This window comes from Dipteris shenzhenensis, chromosome 14 (assembly GCF_047967505.1).
Source record: "Dipteris shenzhenensis isolate YYH24624 ecotype China chromosome 14, Dip_SZ_1.0, whole genome shotgun sequence".
NCBI lineage: Eukaryota > Viridiplantae > Streptophyta > Polypodiopsida > Gleicheniales > Dipteridaceae > Dipteris > Dipteris shenzhenensis.
In genome coordinates this window covers 1,928,580-1,947,246 of record NC_141609.1, presented here as the reverse complement: position 1 = coordinate 1,947,246, position 18,667 = coordinate 1,928,580, and the positions used below count along the sequence as shown (strand labels likewise).

General features: G+C 48.7%; 1 protein-coding gene across 1 annotated transcript in view; it reads left to right on the top strand.

Moving 5' to 3' along the window:
• The window catches only part of LOC147894054 (UPF0235 protein At5g63440), a 108,957-nt gene extending 90,649 nt beyond the window's left edge, over nt 1-18,308 (top strand). The window contains exon 7 of the mRNA XM_087385090.1: nt 18,014-18,308. Coding sequence (XP_087241216.1) covers nt 18,014-18,073 — 60 coding nt within the window. The 3' untranslated portion in view covers nt 18,074-18,308. The remainder of the gene's footprint in view (nt 1-18,013) is intronic.
• Nucleotides 18,309-18,667: the final 359 nt, after the last annotated feature.

The following is an 18,667-nucleotide window of genomic DNA, read 5'->3' as shown; positions in this document are numbered from 1 at the left end:
TGAACAGGATGTACACCTAAGATGTCGGGCCTATTCGCACATCAGAGAAAGATATGATGACAATAGATGCAATCTGAAAAATCTGTCAGATCAGCCAGCTACAAAGCTAGGAAGTTATTTAAAATAAGTTTTGGAACACTGCAACAAGGTACTTGGGCTAGCACACAAGCTAGCTAAAGTACTAGCTATTTTGCAAGTCTATAGTACTTTCTTTCACCGGATGTAAAAGAATGCTATTCGTTGATGACTGATCACCAGTCCCATAGATTCTGAAGGGGCTCCCACGGACTTTACTACAATCATATCATATCTGGTAGAGCATGCTCGTAAGCCATTCGGAGATCTTTTCTTGTTTTTGAAATTCTATTTGTGCGCTGCACTGATCACATGCATGAGGTACTGCTTTTTGTATTGTTTTAGGTCCCATAAGCTGTCTAAGGACAGTAACTCTCTCTCTCTCTCTCTCTCTCTCTCTCTCTCTCTCTCTCTCTCATTTTTGGCCCCCCGAGGACGTTAATAGACTCTACTTCTACTTCTCTCTCTCCATCCCGCGCTGCTCTGCTCCTCCACCCTGATCTGCTCCTCCGCCCCGCTCTGCTCCTCCAGCCTGCTCAGCTCCATCATGCCTTGCACCTCTACCCCGATTTGCTCCACCCATGCTGCTCCACCTTGCACTGTTCTTCCATCCCCCACTGCTCCTCCCTGCTAGGCTCCTACACCCCGCTCAGCTTCATCCTGCCACCTGTGGGCAGCCCCTTAGCCATTGTTGGACCCTCACTGCTGTGTGAGCTGCTGCGAGCAGCATTGGGGCACTGCATTTCCCCCTGCCTGCTGTACAGGCTTCATTGGGGCCTTGCATTGCCCCCCGCCTGCTGTACAGGCTGTTGCAAGCAGCACCTGAGCCCTTGCTGCTGTACGAACTGCTGTGACCAACATTCGGGTCTCACATTGACCCCCCCAGCAAGCTGACTGTATGGGCTGCTGCAAGCAGCACATTTGGGCCTCACATTGTAAGGGGTGCTTCTGTGAACAACACTCAGGACTCAGCATTGTACGGGCTGCTCATGGATGCTGCTGTGAACAATGCCAGGACTTATCACACTCAACACACCCGCTCCAGTCCAGCATGTGGGGTTTATTGTGCTTTGGGGCCACTTCTTAACAGATCACGGGAGCCCTCTTCCCACCTCCATAAATTCAGCAAGAAACCATCTTTTGTCAAGAGAAAGAAAAGCAGATAGTAGAAAGAGGCAATGGTGAAAGGGGATAAAAGTGATAAGGAGAAAGAGAAACTTAGGAAGGAGGATAAGCAAGCAGGTCATAATCGAAGATGTGAACAAGTGCAGCAACAGTAGTGGCTTACAGGTTGACAGCACTGCCACACAGAGGGCAGCCAATAAAATCTGTTCCCAAATAGTTTCTAACTCTAGATCGGCCTCCACATCAGCTACTACATCGAACTCAGAGGGGAAAGCACCACCACCTTCGGGGATGGTAGCTTCAGTGACCACCTTGATCACTTACCCCTTCTTGGCATCCCTCTCTAATGCTAGGCCACTACTATCAAAATACCAAGACTGTGCATCATTAGAAGTAAAGAGTGTGCATCAACGTTGGAGGGATCAAATGAGCAATGGACAGCCCATGCCCAATCATCCTGGAGTGCATGTGCATGTGAAGCATCTGCTGGCTCGTGGGATTCAATTGCACGTGAGGCATTAACTATCAATCCTGCTTTCTTTTTCTCTGAAGCAATGCGCTTTTTGCATTCTGAAATATCATGTCCAGGCTTGCGACAATAGTTGCATCTTTTCTTCTTTGACTTATCTGCTGTATTTTTTGATGCATGGGAGGAATTGCAGCTGCTATGCGCAGATTTAGGCTTGCCCATAGGCTTGGAAGCCTTGCCTCTTCCTGTCTGCTGTGAAGCAAATGCATGATCAGGAAGACTTTACTCTTCCTGCAAAAGCAAAGTGACAAGCTGATCAAAAGAGTAGTGGTCTGGATTACCCATGGCCACTAACCGAAGGGTTGTAGCAAAGCCTTGATATGTATTTGGCAATCCATTCAATGTGGTACTGACAAGCTGAGAATTTGGCACCACCTCATCAATATTGGCAAGTTGTTCCATGAGATCCTTTACCTTTGTCAGATATGCATCCATAGAATCACCTTCATTCATACTGACTTCTTGCAACTGTCTTCTAAAAAATGCAACACGTGCCTCATTGCGAATCTGATAAAGAGAAGCCAATTTGTCCCAAGCATCCTTTGCTGTCCTCCAAGACCGGATGTGTGGAATAATGATTCTCTTGCATGATAAAGCAATACAGGAATGTGCATTCGCATCTCTTGCATCCCATCTTGATTGTTCCTGTGTACGGACGTCTGTTGCAGATTGTACGGAAGCCTGTTGCATATTGTATGACGCAAGTACATCACAAGTACGTACGGAAGCAGCTGGTAGAAGACGTACAGATTCTGACGCGGGATCTGTACGGACGTCCGTACAGTCGTACGGACTGTACAGATGGGGGCACAAGGAGGAGATGCCAATCCAGGGACAGGAGACGAGTCGAACGTGGCTTTGATACCACTGTAGGATCGTTAGATGAAAGAGCAAGTGCAAGGTGCAAAGAGTCGATAGATTCAGCCGTCACGTCAACAAGTGTAATGTGTAAAAACTAAGTACATAGTACTTGTACCTAGACCTAGGACTAAGTGTCCTAGGTGTCACATAGGACTAAGTGTCCTATGTGGCATAAAAGGCACACAATAAACTAAGTGTCTATACCAATGCCTACAAGGCACATACCAGGGCCTATAGGGCATCACTAGAACTGGGAGAAGATGGCCTACACTCTTGTCTTGAATAAACTACTCTATTCTCTCCATAGCTGATCCTTCCTTGCTGTTCCATCATGTCGTATCAGAGCCACGTCCACCCTCCTTGAGCCCTCTTTGAGTGCCATGCCATCATCTTCCCCAAATGGAGCTTTTCTTCATTCTCTTCCCACAGATTTTGCTTAGGCTTGTTCTCTCCATTCTCTGAGCCATTTTCCATGTCCTTTGAGCTGAAGTATCCTTGTGTTGGGGTGAGTCCTTGGATGGGAGGAATCAGACAATGGTCGTGTCTTTTGCCCGTGCCGACATGCTTTCCAGCCGCTGAAGATTCGTGCAATTCTCCCTGTAGGAGCCACCATTCATAAAATGGTTCTAGCTGCTGTTGGGTGACGCTACAAGGAGCATGCTGATGAAGTCTGAGCAACAATGGTCCAGTATATGAGGAGAAAAGGCAGAAAAACCAGTTGGAAATGGCGCTATTCTCATTGATGTTCTGACACGGCATTGCACAATTCTTCTCTAGGGGCTCCTCTCTGGTAAAAGAGCTTTCATTCCATTGCAAAAGCCCCTTCAATGCTTGCTTGTATAGCTTGAATTTCAGCCTCTAATCTCTGTTCCTTCCTCTCTTGTTCCTTGCTCTCCTCAGCCCCTCGCTCCCCTCAGCCACCCCTCGCTCCCCGCTACCCCCTCACTCAGCCACCTCCCCTTCTCGCTACCCCTGCCTCTCCCCCCCGCCTCTACCTCCCGCTCCTCCGCTCCGCTCCACTCAGCCTCCCTTCGCTCAGCCTACCTACCCACCCTGCTCTGCCCCTCCGTTGGCGCTGCTCCTCCCGCTCCAGCTCCTCCCTGGGCGCTGCTGCAGCTACCCGCACCCCCCTTCTCGCTCCTCGCTCCCGCTCCCGCTCAGCCCCCCGCTCAGCCCCCTCAGCCACCCCTCGCTCCCCTCAGCCCGCTCAGCCCCCCGCCCCTCGCTCCCGCTCAGCCCCCCTTCTCACTACCCGCACCCCCCCTTCTCGCTCCTCGCTCCCGCTCAGCCCCTCGCTCCTTGCTCCCGCTCAGCCCCCCTTCTCGCTACCCGCACCCCCCCTTCTCGCTACCCGCACCCCCGCTCAGCCCCTCGCTCCTCGCTCCCCTCAAACACCCCTCACACCCCTCAACCACCCCTCGCTCCCCGCTACCCCCCGCTCAGCCCCTCGCTCCCCTCAGCCACCCCTTGCTCCCCGCTACCCCCTCACTCAGCCACCTCCCTCCCTCCTTTTCCGCTCATCCACCGCCCCCCCCCCCCCCCCCCGCCCCCCTCTTCTCTGCTCCCCTCGCCACTTTTTGTTTTTTTTTGGGGGGGGAAAAGAAAAAAAGGAAACCACAACCACCTTTATAATTACAAAAATAAAAATAAAAATCCTCGCCATCTTAGCCTCTCCTCCTTCTCCACCTCTTGGCTGTCTCTCCACTTCAATCTTCCGCACTACCTCTCCACCACCTCGCAGTGGACGTGCCTCCCATTATGGGGGGGGAACCGGTGCTCCCGCTCCCGGCTGAACATTAACACTAAGATTTGCACCCGCACCCCAAGAGAATGGGGGACAAAGCCAAGAAAGACGAAAATAACAACAACAAAAAAAAGCAAACGACACAACTGAATTTGGAGGATGTGAACACACGTTACAACCGAAGTGGACTCGGGGTAAATAGCAAGGCAAAGGTAGGACCTGCCTCAGCTTCTTCAGCATCTATCTCTACTTCAACCTCAACCTCAACTCCCGCTACAGTGTCAGTTTCGTTTTCAGCTCCAACCTCAGCTCCCTCTATCTCTATCTCTATCTCTACTTCGACTTCACTCCCCGCTTCAGGCCCAGCTCTAGTTCCAGTCTCAGCTCCATCTACATCTCCGATCAGTGACATACTCATGCCCATGGCGCCGGTTGTTGTTCCCTTTCCCTCTTCTCCTGTTACAGCTCTCGCACAGCTTATGACCCCTACTTCGGAGGTGTCATACACTGTGCCGCATTACGCTTCACTCTCACCTCTCCCTCTCAGTCAGCCCACCCTCCCACATCCCATTGGGACTGCCTCATCCATTCCACTGTCATCTCCGTTCCTCACTCAGCCACCGTCCAGTTTTCGGACTCAGTCCCACTCTTTCATGCCACAGTCACCACAGTTTCAGCATGGACATGGGTGGACTGACACACCAGAGGCTCGTGAGACCCTACTCACGGAGATACATAGTTTTCGTGAGCGTGAGATGGAGCTGGCTCGCTTCGCACAGGAGCAGGTCCGCTTCAACCAGGAGCAGAGCCGCATCATACAGGAGCAGGCTAGGGCCATTCAGGAGCAGGCGGGTCTTATTCAGGGACTCAGACAGGATATCATGCAGCTTCGACAGAAGGTCACAGCCATACACATTGCCCCATGTGCCGCATTACGCTTCACTCTCCTCTCTCCCTCTCAATCAGCCCACCCTCCCACACCCCGTTGGGACTGCCTCATCCATTCCACTGTCATCTCCGTTCCTCACTCAGCCACCGTCCAGTTTTCGGACTCAGTCCCACTCTTTCATGCCACAGTCACCACAGTTTCAGCATGGACATGGGTGGACTGACACACCAGAGGCCCGTGAGACCACCCTACTCACGGAGATACATAGTTTTCGTGAGTGTGAGATGGAGCTGGCTCGCTTCGCACGGGAGCAGGTCCGCTTCAACCAGAGCCGCATCATACAGGAGCAGGCTAGGGCCGTTTGGGAGCAGGCGGGTCTTATTCAGGGACTCAGACATGATATCATGCAGCTCCGACAGGAGGTCACAGCCATACACACTGCCCCAAGGAGTACCCCGGTGGTCGAGGCATAGATTGCGAGCATGCAATTTGCTATTGAGGAGACTTCTAGATGGGTTGACGTGGCCAAACAGGAACCCGCAAGGGTCACCGTTTCAGCTACCCTCATGGAGCAGCAGCAGAGAGCCAGTAAGGCTCTCAACATTAGAGTACGTGGGATTCCACGCAGTGAGGCTACACCAATGGTAGATGCGACTGCGTTCGTGACCGCTACCCTGGGTGTGGCTGAGCACAGGATAGAGAGGGCATGGCGGGTGGGGAGAGATCCCAACCGAGAGCAACCCCTGATCATACGATTTCATGACACTCAGGCACGACTTTCAGCTCTACGACGCATGTCAGTCCTTCGAGATCAGCCAGCGATCTCTATGGATGAGGACCTCACACCTCTACAGGTCGAGGAGAGACGCTCTTTGCTGCAGTAGCGAGATCAGGCCTGAAAGGAGGGGAAGTGGGCAGTGGTACGAGAGGGACGACTTCTTACAGGCCCCCATAGGACACCTGTCCCCTCCCCTACATAGGAAAGCGGGGCCTATGAGACTCAGATATCCGAGACCGTGTTCTGCACCATTTGGAACTGTAATGGTACCTTATGGTCAGAACCAGGGAACTTCTCGGAATCCTATACAGGCCATGACATAGTCTTTTATACAGAGACACATAAGAGTCCAGAGCGCCCTCTCCCAATAGTCAGCGGATATACACGGGAGTCTGCCTACAGAGATGAGACGAGGGGTACAGGAGGAGTTTGAGGTTCAGGTGGAGTTGCAGTCCTTTTCAGATCCACACTTCGGGGGATCATTTCAGTAGAGCAGAGAGATACACATTCTAGATTCCTTTGGATCCGGATACGACACATGGACAGCCAGGATTTGTTTGTCGCAGTTTGCTACTTCCCCCCGGAGACCTCCCACTTTGCCAGAGACATTCGAGGTGATGATGAGACATCCCCATTTGCTGCCCTTTATCAGTCCATTGTTGACTTTTCTAGCCGCGGAGAAGTCCTTCTAGTGGGGGACTTCAACGCAAGGACAAGGGCCCGGTACCACTTCTTGATTTCAGAGATGATTTCACTCTACTGGCAGATGTTGACCTTGAGGAGGTAGGTATGCTACGGGTTTTGGCTGACAGGCGAGGTCCACTCTCATCCTATGGGCAGGCCCTATTAGACCTAGGCAGAATACATGATCTCATTATCTATAATGGTCTTGACAGATGGCCCGCTTCAGGTGGTTTCACATGCTTTCCACATGGAGGGGGCTCCAGTGTTGTTGATTACATCATGGGATCCCCTGTCTTCACATCTCGTATTACTGACTTCACTGTAGCACCTCTCCCCCCAGGGGCTGATCATACATACCTTTTCTTTCGCATCTCCACCTCCCTTCGCACAGCACCTTCCAGCCCACTCAGTGCTTACTCCACCTACCATGATATACGCTTTGATCGGGATCACTCACCTTTTTACTCTGGCCGTCTGTACATACTTCTCGCTTATATTGACTTCATACCCCTTTTAGAGGATCGTGCTGCCCTTGTCACCCGCTCACTACACGAGGTTGCCATTCACGCTTTTCCCCACAACACCCGCTCCACCCGCCCACCATCCCTTGGAACCGTACCTTGTAATAGTTGGTACGATGATGAGTGTAAGGCCTTACGACGTCAACTCAGATTCGAAACCAAAAACAGTCTTCCGAGCGCACCAGATACGCTACGTGAATACCGTAGACTGGTACGGAGGAAGAAACTAGACTTCGTTTGTCAAAACGAGGAGGAGCTACTGAACATTTTGTTTAGTAACAACTCTAAGGACTTCTGGTGGAGATTTCTAAAAGGACGGTCTCCTTCGCCACTCACTGACACCCAGATCTGGTTTGATTATGCACGCACACTTTATGACATCCCAAATCAGCCAGTCCCTAGCCTCTCACACATGCCTCGTCCCACATCCTGCACCCTCTTCACTAGAGGAGGGGTAAAGGATGCTGTAATGAAACTTCATGATGGCCAAGCGAAGGATCATGAGGGACTATGCACTGAGTTCATTGCATATGGGATTAACCTCCTAGCCCCAATCTTAGCAAAGCTTTTTAATGAAGCGGTTTGTTTGGGATTTCCACACACTTGGACCATTAACACTATCTCACCCATCCACAAGGCAGGGGATCCCATGAGCCCGGAGAACTACAGGACCATTATGATTAGACATGTCATGTCCAAGATTTATGCATCAGTACTTGACTCCGAGGTTAGCAGACTTGCAGAGTGTCGAGGAATCAGAGCAGCAGGACAGGCCGGATTCCGACGTGATCATGGAACGAGGGACCACATTCTGACGCTCAGATGTATCATCGAGGAGGCGAGGTCACGGAAGCAGAGGGTTTATTGTTGCTTTGTGGATTTTCACAAGGCATTTGACACGGTCACGAGAGCCCGCCTCATACGGCGCCTACAAGACTTGGGTTATGACCAGGAGATCATTTGGGCTGTCATGGCACTTTACGAGAGAGTTTCTGGCAGAGTTAGGGTAGGATCCGAGTGAACAAACGAGATCATGAGTACCATCGGGGTCAAACAAGGGTGTCCTTTGTCGCCTACCTTGTTTGGCCTCTACATTGACGAGCTTGAGACAGTGATGCAGACAGAGGGGGGTGTAGGTTGCTCTCTTGCGGGCACGTTGATCCAGATTTTGCTCTATGCAGATGACGTGGCTCTCTTGTCTTCCTCAGCAGAGGGGCTTCAGAGACACCTAGACGCACTACAGTCCTTTTGTGAGTCTCATGATTTGAAGGCCAACCTGGGTAAAACCAAGGTCATGATCTTCAATACATCTCGGGCCATCATGCGCCAGGAGCAGTTCACATTTGCGGGGTCATCTGTTGAGATAGTTTCATCATACACTTATCTTGGGGTTATCTTCTCTGCACTGAGCTTCACTATGAGACCTGCGATGCAGACACTCTTGAGTAGAGGGTATGCCTCATTAGCTAGGCTAGAGAGGCAGTGCTTCCGCTCACACTTTCAGGATCCACGCACCAAGGGGTTGCTTTTTGACTCCTTGGCTCGCCCAGCGGGGATGTACGGCAGTCCTTGCTGGGGGCCAGACTTGTCGGATACAGAGTGGGCCCGTGTGGAGCGGCTACAGGTTCTCATGCTATCAGGGATGATTCGTGGTAAGTCATCCGTTCCTCACTAGATCATTCAGGCTGAGTTTGGGTCACCCCCTTTACAGGTAGATGCTGCATTTCAGGTCATCACATATCTGTACCGAGTTAGGAAATATGGGGATTATACCTCGGGGCGTAGCAGGCTACCATGGATAGCTCTATCCTCTTCTATGGCACTTGCAGCAGCAGGAGATCAGAGGTGCTGTTATGCACGTACAAAGAGATGGTTTGAGCGACTGGGGCTCCATATGGATAGACTACCTCCCTTCCAGTATAGCATGGATGCTCCGTTCTCTCCCCTCTTATCACACGAGGTCAACCAGGTTATCCTTGAGGATCTACTACAGCTACACACTTTTCGGACCTGGTTGGAACCAAGTGAACTCCCAGTGAAGCTTAGCTTCTACAGAGATCACTTCTTACATATCACAGCGGAGGGTTTCATTGACCCACCGGGATACACACAGATTCACCTACCTCACTCGATGAGGATCTCTCTTGGGAGTTCCGGGTCTCTTCACACAGACTTCGCATCGAGAGCGGCAGAGCAGAGCGACTACCCAGGGAGCGGCGCATATGCACACTATGTGACATACAGGAGGTTGAGACAGAGGAGCATTCCATCTTCAGGTGTCCTGTGTACTATGAGATCCGAGGACGTTTCCACTGCCTCTTCAAAGATAGTTATGGGATTTAAGCCCATTTCCTCTCCTACCCAGACCAGCGGTGTTTGGTAGGGTTCATTCATGAGGCACTTAGACACCGCGAGAGGATACTCCGAGCTCGGAGACACGAGCAGACTTCTTCCTCGGTTGATCCCTCTCAGACTTCTTCCACGGTTGATCCCTCTCAGAGCTCTATCACGGAGTCCTTTCAGCTAGATCACATGGACCCCAACGAGACGAGGCCTCGACATGACCGTGACCTGGAGCCCGTGACCCGACAGCTCAGACAGAGGGTCGACACACAGATCACACTTGGAGACATCCCCTCCTTGTTTAGAGTTGGAGCCCGACCGACGGGGGTCACAGTAGCCCTGGTTAGACGCAGAGCTACGACGAGGAGACGTGCCAGGACCGCACCTCTGAGTGGCCGACAACACTCTATTGCCGACTTCGTGCCTCCACTGCCTCATCCATCCTGATATCTTGCTGTTGCTGGGGATGATGATGATATTGATGATGATGCTGAGATGGATATATAGTCGACCATTGACATGACTATGTTGTACTTAGGACTTAGTGCTGCCATTCTGCATTTTTTGCATTTTGCATTTTGCATTGGTATGGATGCTCGTTTAGTAGCTCCACTACCACAGCTCGTTGTATCAGGATTTTCACAGTCTAATAGACCCATCGGTCTTCCGAAGACTTTAATAAACTTTCTTTCTTTCTTTCTTTCTGCTCATTTCTGAGTTCACATTTTGATATTTTGTGAATTGGAGGGTTGACCAAGTGAACAGTCTTGGTAAGACCTTCCCTATGGCCACCAAAACCAAGATAGATAAGTTTGAGGGAGAGGGTTTTCATACTTGGCAGACTAAACTTAAATTTATTCTTATGAAGAAGGGGATCTGGAATGTGGCTAGTAGAAAGGAAAAGAAAGCATACTTGGTCAAAGAAACTTTAAGAGATCCACCAGTAAGAGCGATATGAAGTGCAACTTTTGTGGAAAGCGTGGACATTTTGAGAAAGAGTGCTATACAAAGAAGAAATTTTCAGCAAACCTTGTGGAAGAAGCAGAAAGAAAGAAAGAAAGAAAGAGAGAAATTTTATTAGAGTCTTCGGAAGACCGATGGGTCTATGAGACTGAAAGAAAGCCTGATAGAAATCACAATAAGGGTGGAGCTAATAGAAATCACAATAAGGGTGGAGCTACTGAAATGAGCATCATCACCCATGCTAAATCCTAAGTCTGATCATACATAATCAAATCAATTACATTTGGATGTAACAATGAAAAGAAAAGGACTAGAGCGGAGCGGAATCCTTCGTATGTCATGTCACCCTAGCTGGTGCATAGTCGGTGATGGGACGCTGGTGCTCGTCAAGGGGTGCTGTACGTCTCGGTCTCCTAGATGAGGCTCGACGCAAAACCAGAGCCACCGTGACTCCCGTGGGACGTATCCCGGGTCTAAATAATGACAGGAGGTCTCCCAGAGTAATCTCTGTGTCTCCTCGATGTCTCGTGTGTCGTGCTAGGGTCATCGGGTCGGGGTCTCTGTCACGTTTGCGGCTAGAGACTGAACGATCAATGTCACTCGATGGGAAGAACTCTGTGATCCTACTCTGAGAGGTGTCTGATGATGTGGCCAAGCCCCGTCGCCTGAGTAAGTACTCTCTGTGTCGGGGACCCCCTTGTGAATGAAGGCCACGAGGCATCTCTGATCTGGGTAGGCGAGGAATCTGGAAAGGAGCCCGGAGCTGTCTCTAAAGAGGCAATGGTAGCGACCTCGGATCTCGTAGTACACTGGGCACCTGAAAATAAAATGCCCTCCGACTCGACCTCCTGACAGTCGCACAATATGCATAAGCGATGCTCCCTAGGAATCCCCTCTGCTTTGCCGCTTTCTATGCGGAGGCGTTGTGATGATACCCGAAACTGTCCGATGGAGATCCGTAGTGAGTGAGGCATATGAAGCTCAGTGTACCCCGGTGGTGTGATGAATCCCTCTTCCGAAATACGAAGACAGTAATCTCTGTAGAAATTCAGCTTCACTGGAAGCTCCCTCGGCTCCAACCAGGTCCTAAAGGTGTGTAGTTGTAGGAGATCCTCACGAATGACCTGGTTGGTGTGTGGCCTGATCGGGATGGTGGGTGGGAGTATCGGAGGGACATCTAAATTGTACTGAAAAGGAGGTATCCTATCGATGTGGAACCCCTGTCGCACAAACCATCTGTGAGTTCGTGCATACTAGCATCGCTCGTCTCCCTCTGCTGCCAACCTCATGGAGGAATCGAGAGCCAACCATGGCAACCTCTGTCTCCCTGATGTGCAGTCCCCATATGATCTAACTCGGTGTAGATATATAATGGTCTGAAAGGCTGCATCTAGCTGGAGTGGAGAAGCACCAAACTCGGCATGAATGATGTGATGTGATACACACGGTTTTCCCCGGATCATCTGTGAGAGCATGAGGATCTGCAGGCGCTCCACCCGTGTCCACTCTATCTCTGACATGTTAGGCTCCCAACAAGGGCTACCATACATACCGGCTAGTCGGACCAAGGAGTTGAAGAGAAGAGCCTTGGTCCGAGGGTCCTGGAAGTGGGAGTGGAAGCATTCTCTCTCTAGCCGAGCCAGTGAGGCGTATCCCCTGCTCAGTCTGGCCTGCATCGCTGGTCTCATTGTGAAGATCGGGTCGGAGAAGATGACCCCCAAGTAAGTGTATGAGGATATGATCTCAACTGGTGACCCACTGAAAGTAAAAGTAAACTGCTTCTGTTGCATGTTTGCTCGAGAGGTGTTAAAGATCATAACCTTGGTGTTGCTAAGGTTGACCTCCAAATCATGGGATAAACAAAAATCCTGCAGTGCATCCAAGTGTCGCTGGAGCCCCTCGGGTGTGGACGACAAGAGTGCCACGTCATTTGCATAAAGAAGAATCCTGATGATGATCCTGGCAAGTGAGCAACCGGTCCCTCCGAACGCCCCCATGAAAGTCTCAAGCTCATCGATGTAGAGGCCAAACAGGGTCGTTGATAAGGGACAACCCTGTTTGACTCCTATGGTACTGAAGATCTCATCTGTCAAACCTGTGCCTGTCCGAACTCGGCCTAAGACTCTCTTACAGTGCCATGACTGCCCAGATGATATCCCCATCAAATCCGAGTGTCTATAGGCATGTGATGAGACGAGCTCGAGGTACTGTGCAAAGGCTTTGCGAAAATCCACAAAGCAGCAATATACCCTCTCCTTCCGTGATCTGGCCTCGTGAATGGCACTCCTGAGTGTGAGTATGTGATTCATAGTCCCATGGTCTCGCCTGAAACCGGCTTGACCCTTTGCTCTGAGCCCTCTCATCTCTACGAACAGACTGACCGACGCATCCAATACAGCTGCATAGATCTTGGATATCACATGTCCAATCATGATAGTCCTGTAGTTACTCGGGTCCATGGGATCCCCTGCCTTGTGGATGGGGGTGATGGTGTTGAGTGTCCAGGTGCGGGGGAAGCCAAGGCAAACAGCGTCATTGAATAGCTTTGCTAGGATCAGGGCTAACATGTCGATCCCATATGCGATAAACTCAGTGCATAGCCCCTCGTGATCCTTAGCTCGGCCATTGTGCAATTTCAATGTCGCGTCCTTGACTCCCCCTTTGGTGAACAACGTGCAAGTGGTGGGACGAGGTGTGTGTATGAGATCTAGAGTGGGCTGGTGTGGGACATCATAAAGATGGTGTGCATACGTGTGCCAGACTCTCGTGTTGGTGAGGGGTGATGGAGACCTACGCTCAAGGAATCTTCGCAAAAAATCCTTAGAGTTGTTGCTGTACAAGATGTGCAGCAGCTGCTCCTCATTTCGACGAAGAAATGCCTGCTTCTTCCGACGTACGAGACGTCGATACTTGCATACCGTGTCTGGTGTGTTCAGGAGGTGACATTTGGTTTCAAGTCGGAGCTGTCGGCGATAAGCCTTACACTCCGTATCGTACCAATTGTTGCAGGGTACAGAACCAAGAGGTGGTGGTCTAGTGGACCGTGTGGTGTGGGGAAAGATTTGGAGGGCAGCCTCGTGGATTGTGCGACTAATCAGGGCAGCACGGTCCTCTATGAGTGGTATGTGATCGATGTAGGTTAGGAGTCTATTTAGGCATCCAGAGTAGGCTGGTGAGAGGTTGTGATCAAAGTGTATGTTGTGGTAGGTGTCGTGCTTCCTATGTGGTGTGGCTAAGCGTGGGGTGGCAATAGTGAAGAATAGGTATGTGCGATCAGCTCCTGGAGGGAGTGGTGCTACGGTGAAGTTGGTGATACATGAAGGAAGAAGAAGAAGAACCAGAGGATGTTAAAGCTCTCACTGCTTTTACCACCCAACTCAATCTTGACAAGGGTGATGACCCATATATTTTCTATGTTGTTTGTGTGTGTGGTCAACAAGGGTTCTCTGCCCTGGGATATCCCTCTTAAATGATTGTTAGTCTTGTGTTTGAGGTTTTACCTTGTTAGACCCATGGGGATTTCCATACATAGTCATTGTGCAATCTCCCAGTTGTAAACCAATAGCCATAACCAAAGTGAGTCACAGGTTGGGGTCATGAGAGTTGTTACTAGGTGTGAACAAACCATGAAGCTTTCCATGTACTACTACTGGGGTGAGGTTATCAATTTGTGGGGGGCGTGAAGGAAAAATTAATGTAATGGGGTGTACCAAGGGGTACAAGGGTTGTGTGTTGGTTAGTGTGACCAGGTTTGGTGGTAGAAGGTTCTATTAGGTGTGATTGAGAGATTCATGGGCTTGATTGAGAGATCAGTGGAGTGATTTGTGGATCTGGAGATGCTCTCCTTTGGGGCACATGCATTGTATTAGTTGCCTTTATAAGGGCCTCTCCTCTCTTGAATAAACTACTCTGTTCTCTTCATTGCTGATCCTTCCTTGTTGTTCCATCAACCTCCACCATTTGTTACCAATGTACAAGGATGAGGGCTCTTTGGATACAAAGAACTACGCCACTATTATGATTGGCCACACATTTGGCCAAGATTTTGGGTCCCTACTGAAGAGGGAAATTACTACATTTGCAGATATTCAGGGGTAGAGGGTATTGGAACAAGCAGGATTTTGGAGGCAGCATTCTACTTTGGACCACATTTTCACGGTGAGAGCTGTCATTCAGGAGGTGATCGAGATCTCAGAAAGTCTATGCTTGCTTCATAGACTTTCGAAAGGAATTTGAGAGCACGCATGATTAGGAGGCTAGAGTCAATTGGCTGATAAGGCCATGCCAACACGTAGACATGTGTTCAATATGCCATGTCGATAGTGCGTTGTTGAGTGGCCTCACTAACAATGCAGAGTTGAGGAACATGGAAATCACAATCTAATAAGAACGTTCGACCAATTATTGGACAAGGTGGAGAAGTTTGGTGCTCCACGTGCAAAGTTGACAGATATACCAGCACTGAATACTGGTTGGGATGATACGGCAATATATGAATTCATTTGTGGCACATAAACGAAGACTCATAGTTCAAAAAAGCAGAAGAACTGTAGGGGTCAACCAAATAGAGAGGGAGGAAAGAAGAGCCTATCAAATATATCGACCAAAGAATTTCATCACTATATGTTTCTTGTATGGGGAGGAAGGTCACTGGAAGAAGTATGGAAGATTGTGGAAAGATATGCTTTATAAAGTTTGAGACAATGATGACTCCTTACTTATTGTGCACATAAGTCAATACAAATAGATGCAGACGGTTAATGAACCATGCACATGAGAGGAGAAAAATAAATTTGTATTGCTCCAAAAATGGACAAAACCTTGTACAAAGGTGTGCATAGTGTGCCACCATCTGCTAGATATGGACCCCTGGCACCACAAAATTGTTCTCCTACCTCCTCCTCCCACCTTCAAAACTCTGACAGCCTGCATGATCTCCAAGAGCTTCAGTGGGCTGAGTAGATGATCTCCCTACAGACCTCCTTGTTGCTCCGGTGGACTACGAAAGGTTAGGTACTGTTTGTGCCTGATCCTTGACCTCCTTGCTGCTTCTGTCTACAGCCAATGGTGGGGCACAAGGCTCATGTGTGAGGCTCTGCAAGTACCTGTGGACCTCCCTGCTGCTGGAACTACATCCTAGAATCGAGGCACCAAAGGACAATGGACTGGCCCTACCCAGGGCCCTTTTATAGGGCTGGAATGATCCAGCAGCAAACTGACCAAGAAATGCAGATTGGACGACCAGTCTGCAGGCTCGCCCGATGACAAACCTGAGTCAAGGATGCTACTTACATGGTATTATGAAACCATAAATGAAGGTCAAGTTATTGATGAATCAAGGAAAGATCTACTAGGGGTTTGAAGAGTACTTGATAGGCTCAATGTGAGTTATTCTTTAATAAATGCAAGCCAATCAGCACAGCTATGAGTTTAGGGGAGAAATTATGGAAGGAACAAGATAATCTTGTGTCCTAGAGCAGATGGTACCTTATACAACCAACTAGTTGGTAATGATATATTTGGTCACCACCAGACTGTGCAGTGTTCTAATATATGGTTGACATTGGAAAGGCAGCTACGATATGTCAAGTCAACCGTGACTTATGGAATTGGATATACAAGAAGCAATGATCTAAAACTCTTAGGGTTTACTGATAGTGATTGGGCAGGGCGCTCAGATGACAGAAGATCTACTCTCGGATATTGCTTTAGTAATGGATCTGGCTTAATATCGTGGGGCAGTAAGAAGCAAAGTACTATTGCTTTATCCTTCACATAAGCTGAATATAGAGCATCCACAAATGTATCATGTAAGGTTAAGAAGGACCTGTTGGAAAACATAGGGTAGTTGCTTGCTGTAGACCAACTCCCTCGCTTTATCCTTCACATAAGCTGAATATAGAGCATCCACAAATGTAGCATGTAAGGTTAAGAAGGACCTGTTAGAAAACATAGGGTAGTTGCTTGCTATAGATCAACTCCCTTGCAGTGGAAAATTTACCCTGAGATCAAGAGACACTTAAATAAGACATAACTCAATTATGTCTGCTTACTCAGGCGTAAAGATAACAACACTGAAAGAGAACTCACGTCCAGCCAAAGTGGAGTATAATACTCGTAGAAACTAAGTATAAAAACTGCCAACACTTGTACCTGCACCTCAGTAAACAGCCATTGAGTAGGGTACCAAATCTGGCTCTGATTGCTGCACCTCTAAAGTAGACTCCCAATCTTCGTGTGCCTTTGTGTAGGCTTCAGTAGTGGCTCAAAGGTAGAGCACTCCTGCAAAGTTATGCACCTCCACCCATTGAATGACTCTTCTACCTTGATGTAGATCTGCCCCAACAGTGAGCACCTAGAATACTTATGCTCATGAATAGGGCTCTCTTTGCTCTTCAGATAATCTGCAAGCTGAATCCTTGGATAATGGCACCCCAAATGGGGGCTTCTTATAGGTGCTAGCAACCCAACCGCAACAACCCCCTCCCCGTCCCCCGCGCAAAGTTATGCACCTCCAACCATTTAGTGACTCTTCTGCCTTGATGTAGATCTGCCCCAACAGTGGCACCTAGAAGACTTATGCTCATGAACAGCACTCTCTTTGCTCTTCAGATAATCTGCAAGCTGAATCCTTGGATAATGGCACCCCAAATGAGGGCTTCTTATATAGGCGATAGCAACAACGCCCCCCCCCCCCCCCCCCCGCACAAAGTTATGCACCTCCACCCATTGAATGACTCTTCTACCTTGATGTAGATCTGCCCCAACAGTGAGCACCTAGAAGACTTATATCATGAATGCCCTAGGGCTCTCTTTGCTCTTCAGATAATCTGCAAGCTGAATCCTTGGATAATGGCACCCCAAATGGGGCCTTCTTATATAGGCGATAGCACCCCCTCCCCCCTCTTCCCTTTTCAATTACCAAAAAGACTGACCTGAGATCTATGTGCTGCCCATGTGGCAGCCAACCTGCCACCCACATGGCAGGCCTACCTATGCTGTATATCATTCTTCCCCATGTGTTCTTAGAGAAGGGTTCAAAGAGTAGAGGAGGGGAGATGGAACTCTTTCTGCACATTTGTTTCGGTATGCACAATGCTTGATAAGCTCATTGCTAAATCCTATGACTTGCCTATGTCAAGCAATGCAAGCTGCTTAATGGCGTGTGTTCACAGGGCCTAACCAAAGAAAATGATATCTCTACCTTCTGTACAACAGGAGCGTTTGCCAAATGTGTCCTCATCCTGACATGTCTGAACTGGGATGAGTTGGAAATCTGCACCTTGTTGCCCTCAAGAAACGCTCAAGGAAAAAATAAATGGAGTAAATGAAGGAAATGCCTTGCATTAGCATTAGTTGAGAGGGTTTTGCAATGGTTAGCTGTTCTGGAAGAAATATATGCTTATTGTTGTTCCATGTCTTTGATTCCCTGCTGTTATAGATTCTATGATTTTTTGTCTCCACTTTGTGTCTTATGGGCGTGAGCTATGAAATTATCCAGGTCGAAGATTTAATGGTGCGTGAGGTTTACGAGAAGCTTTTGGCAGCAGTGCAACCATAGGTGTATCATAATTATGGGCAACGGATATCATTACAACAACAAACTTGTAAAACCTGCTCATTTTGATATTGAATACCTTAGCAAACATTTTTTGTTATTAGAGCCTGATGGAAAAGCTATTTATAGAGTTTTAAAAAAAAAAAGCTCTTTATAGATAGATGTCATGTGCGGCCATAAGGACATGTCTTTCTTTGTGGTCAAAATTTGTGATGAATAAAACTGCTCAAAATGCAACTCAGGGCTATTCTACCCTTTAAAAATTAAATGTTATTCATGATTTTGGTAGTGTTGAATGTGTTCGGTGGTCATTGTGTTGAATTAGGGTTTAAGAACTTGGATGTTGATTATGAATTGGCAGGTTTGTTGTGATCTTAGCAAAAGCTGATGTTTAGTCTTAGGGTTTGCATAGTGGTACTTATTGCTGATACATTTTGCAGTTACTATCTCATTGCTTTAAACAATGAGTTTGATTTGCCGAACTCGGATTGGGTGGTAGCATTGAGCCTTCTATGATAACAGAGTAAAGGTAATGCGATGAGTGAATTGAAGGTAGACGACCAATTTTTTTAGCTATCCACCAAGGTGTCTGAACTT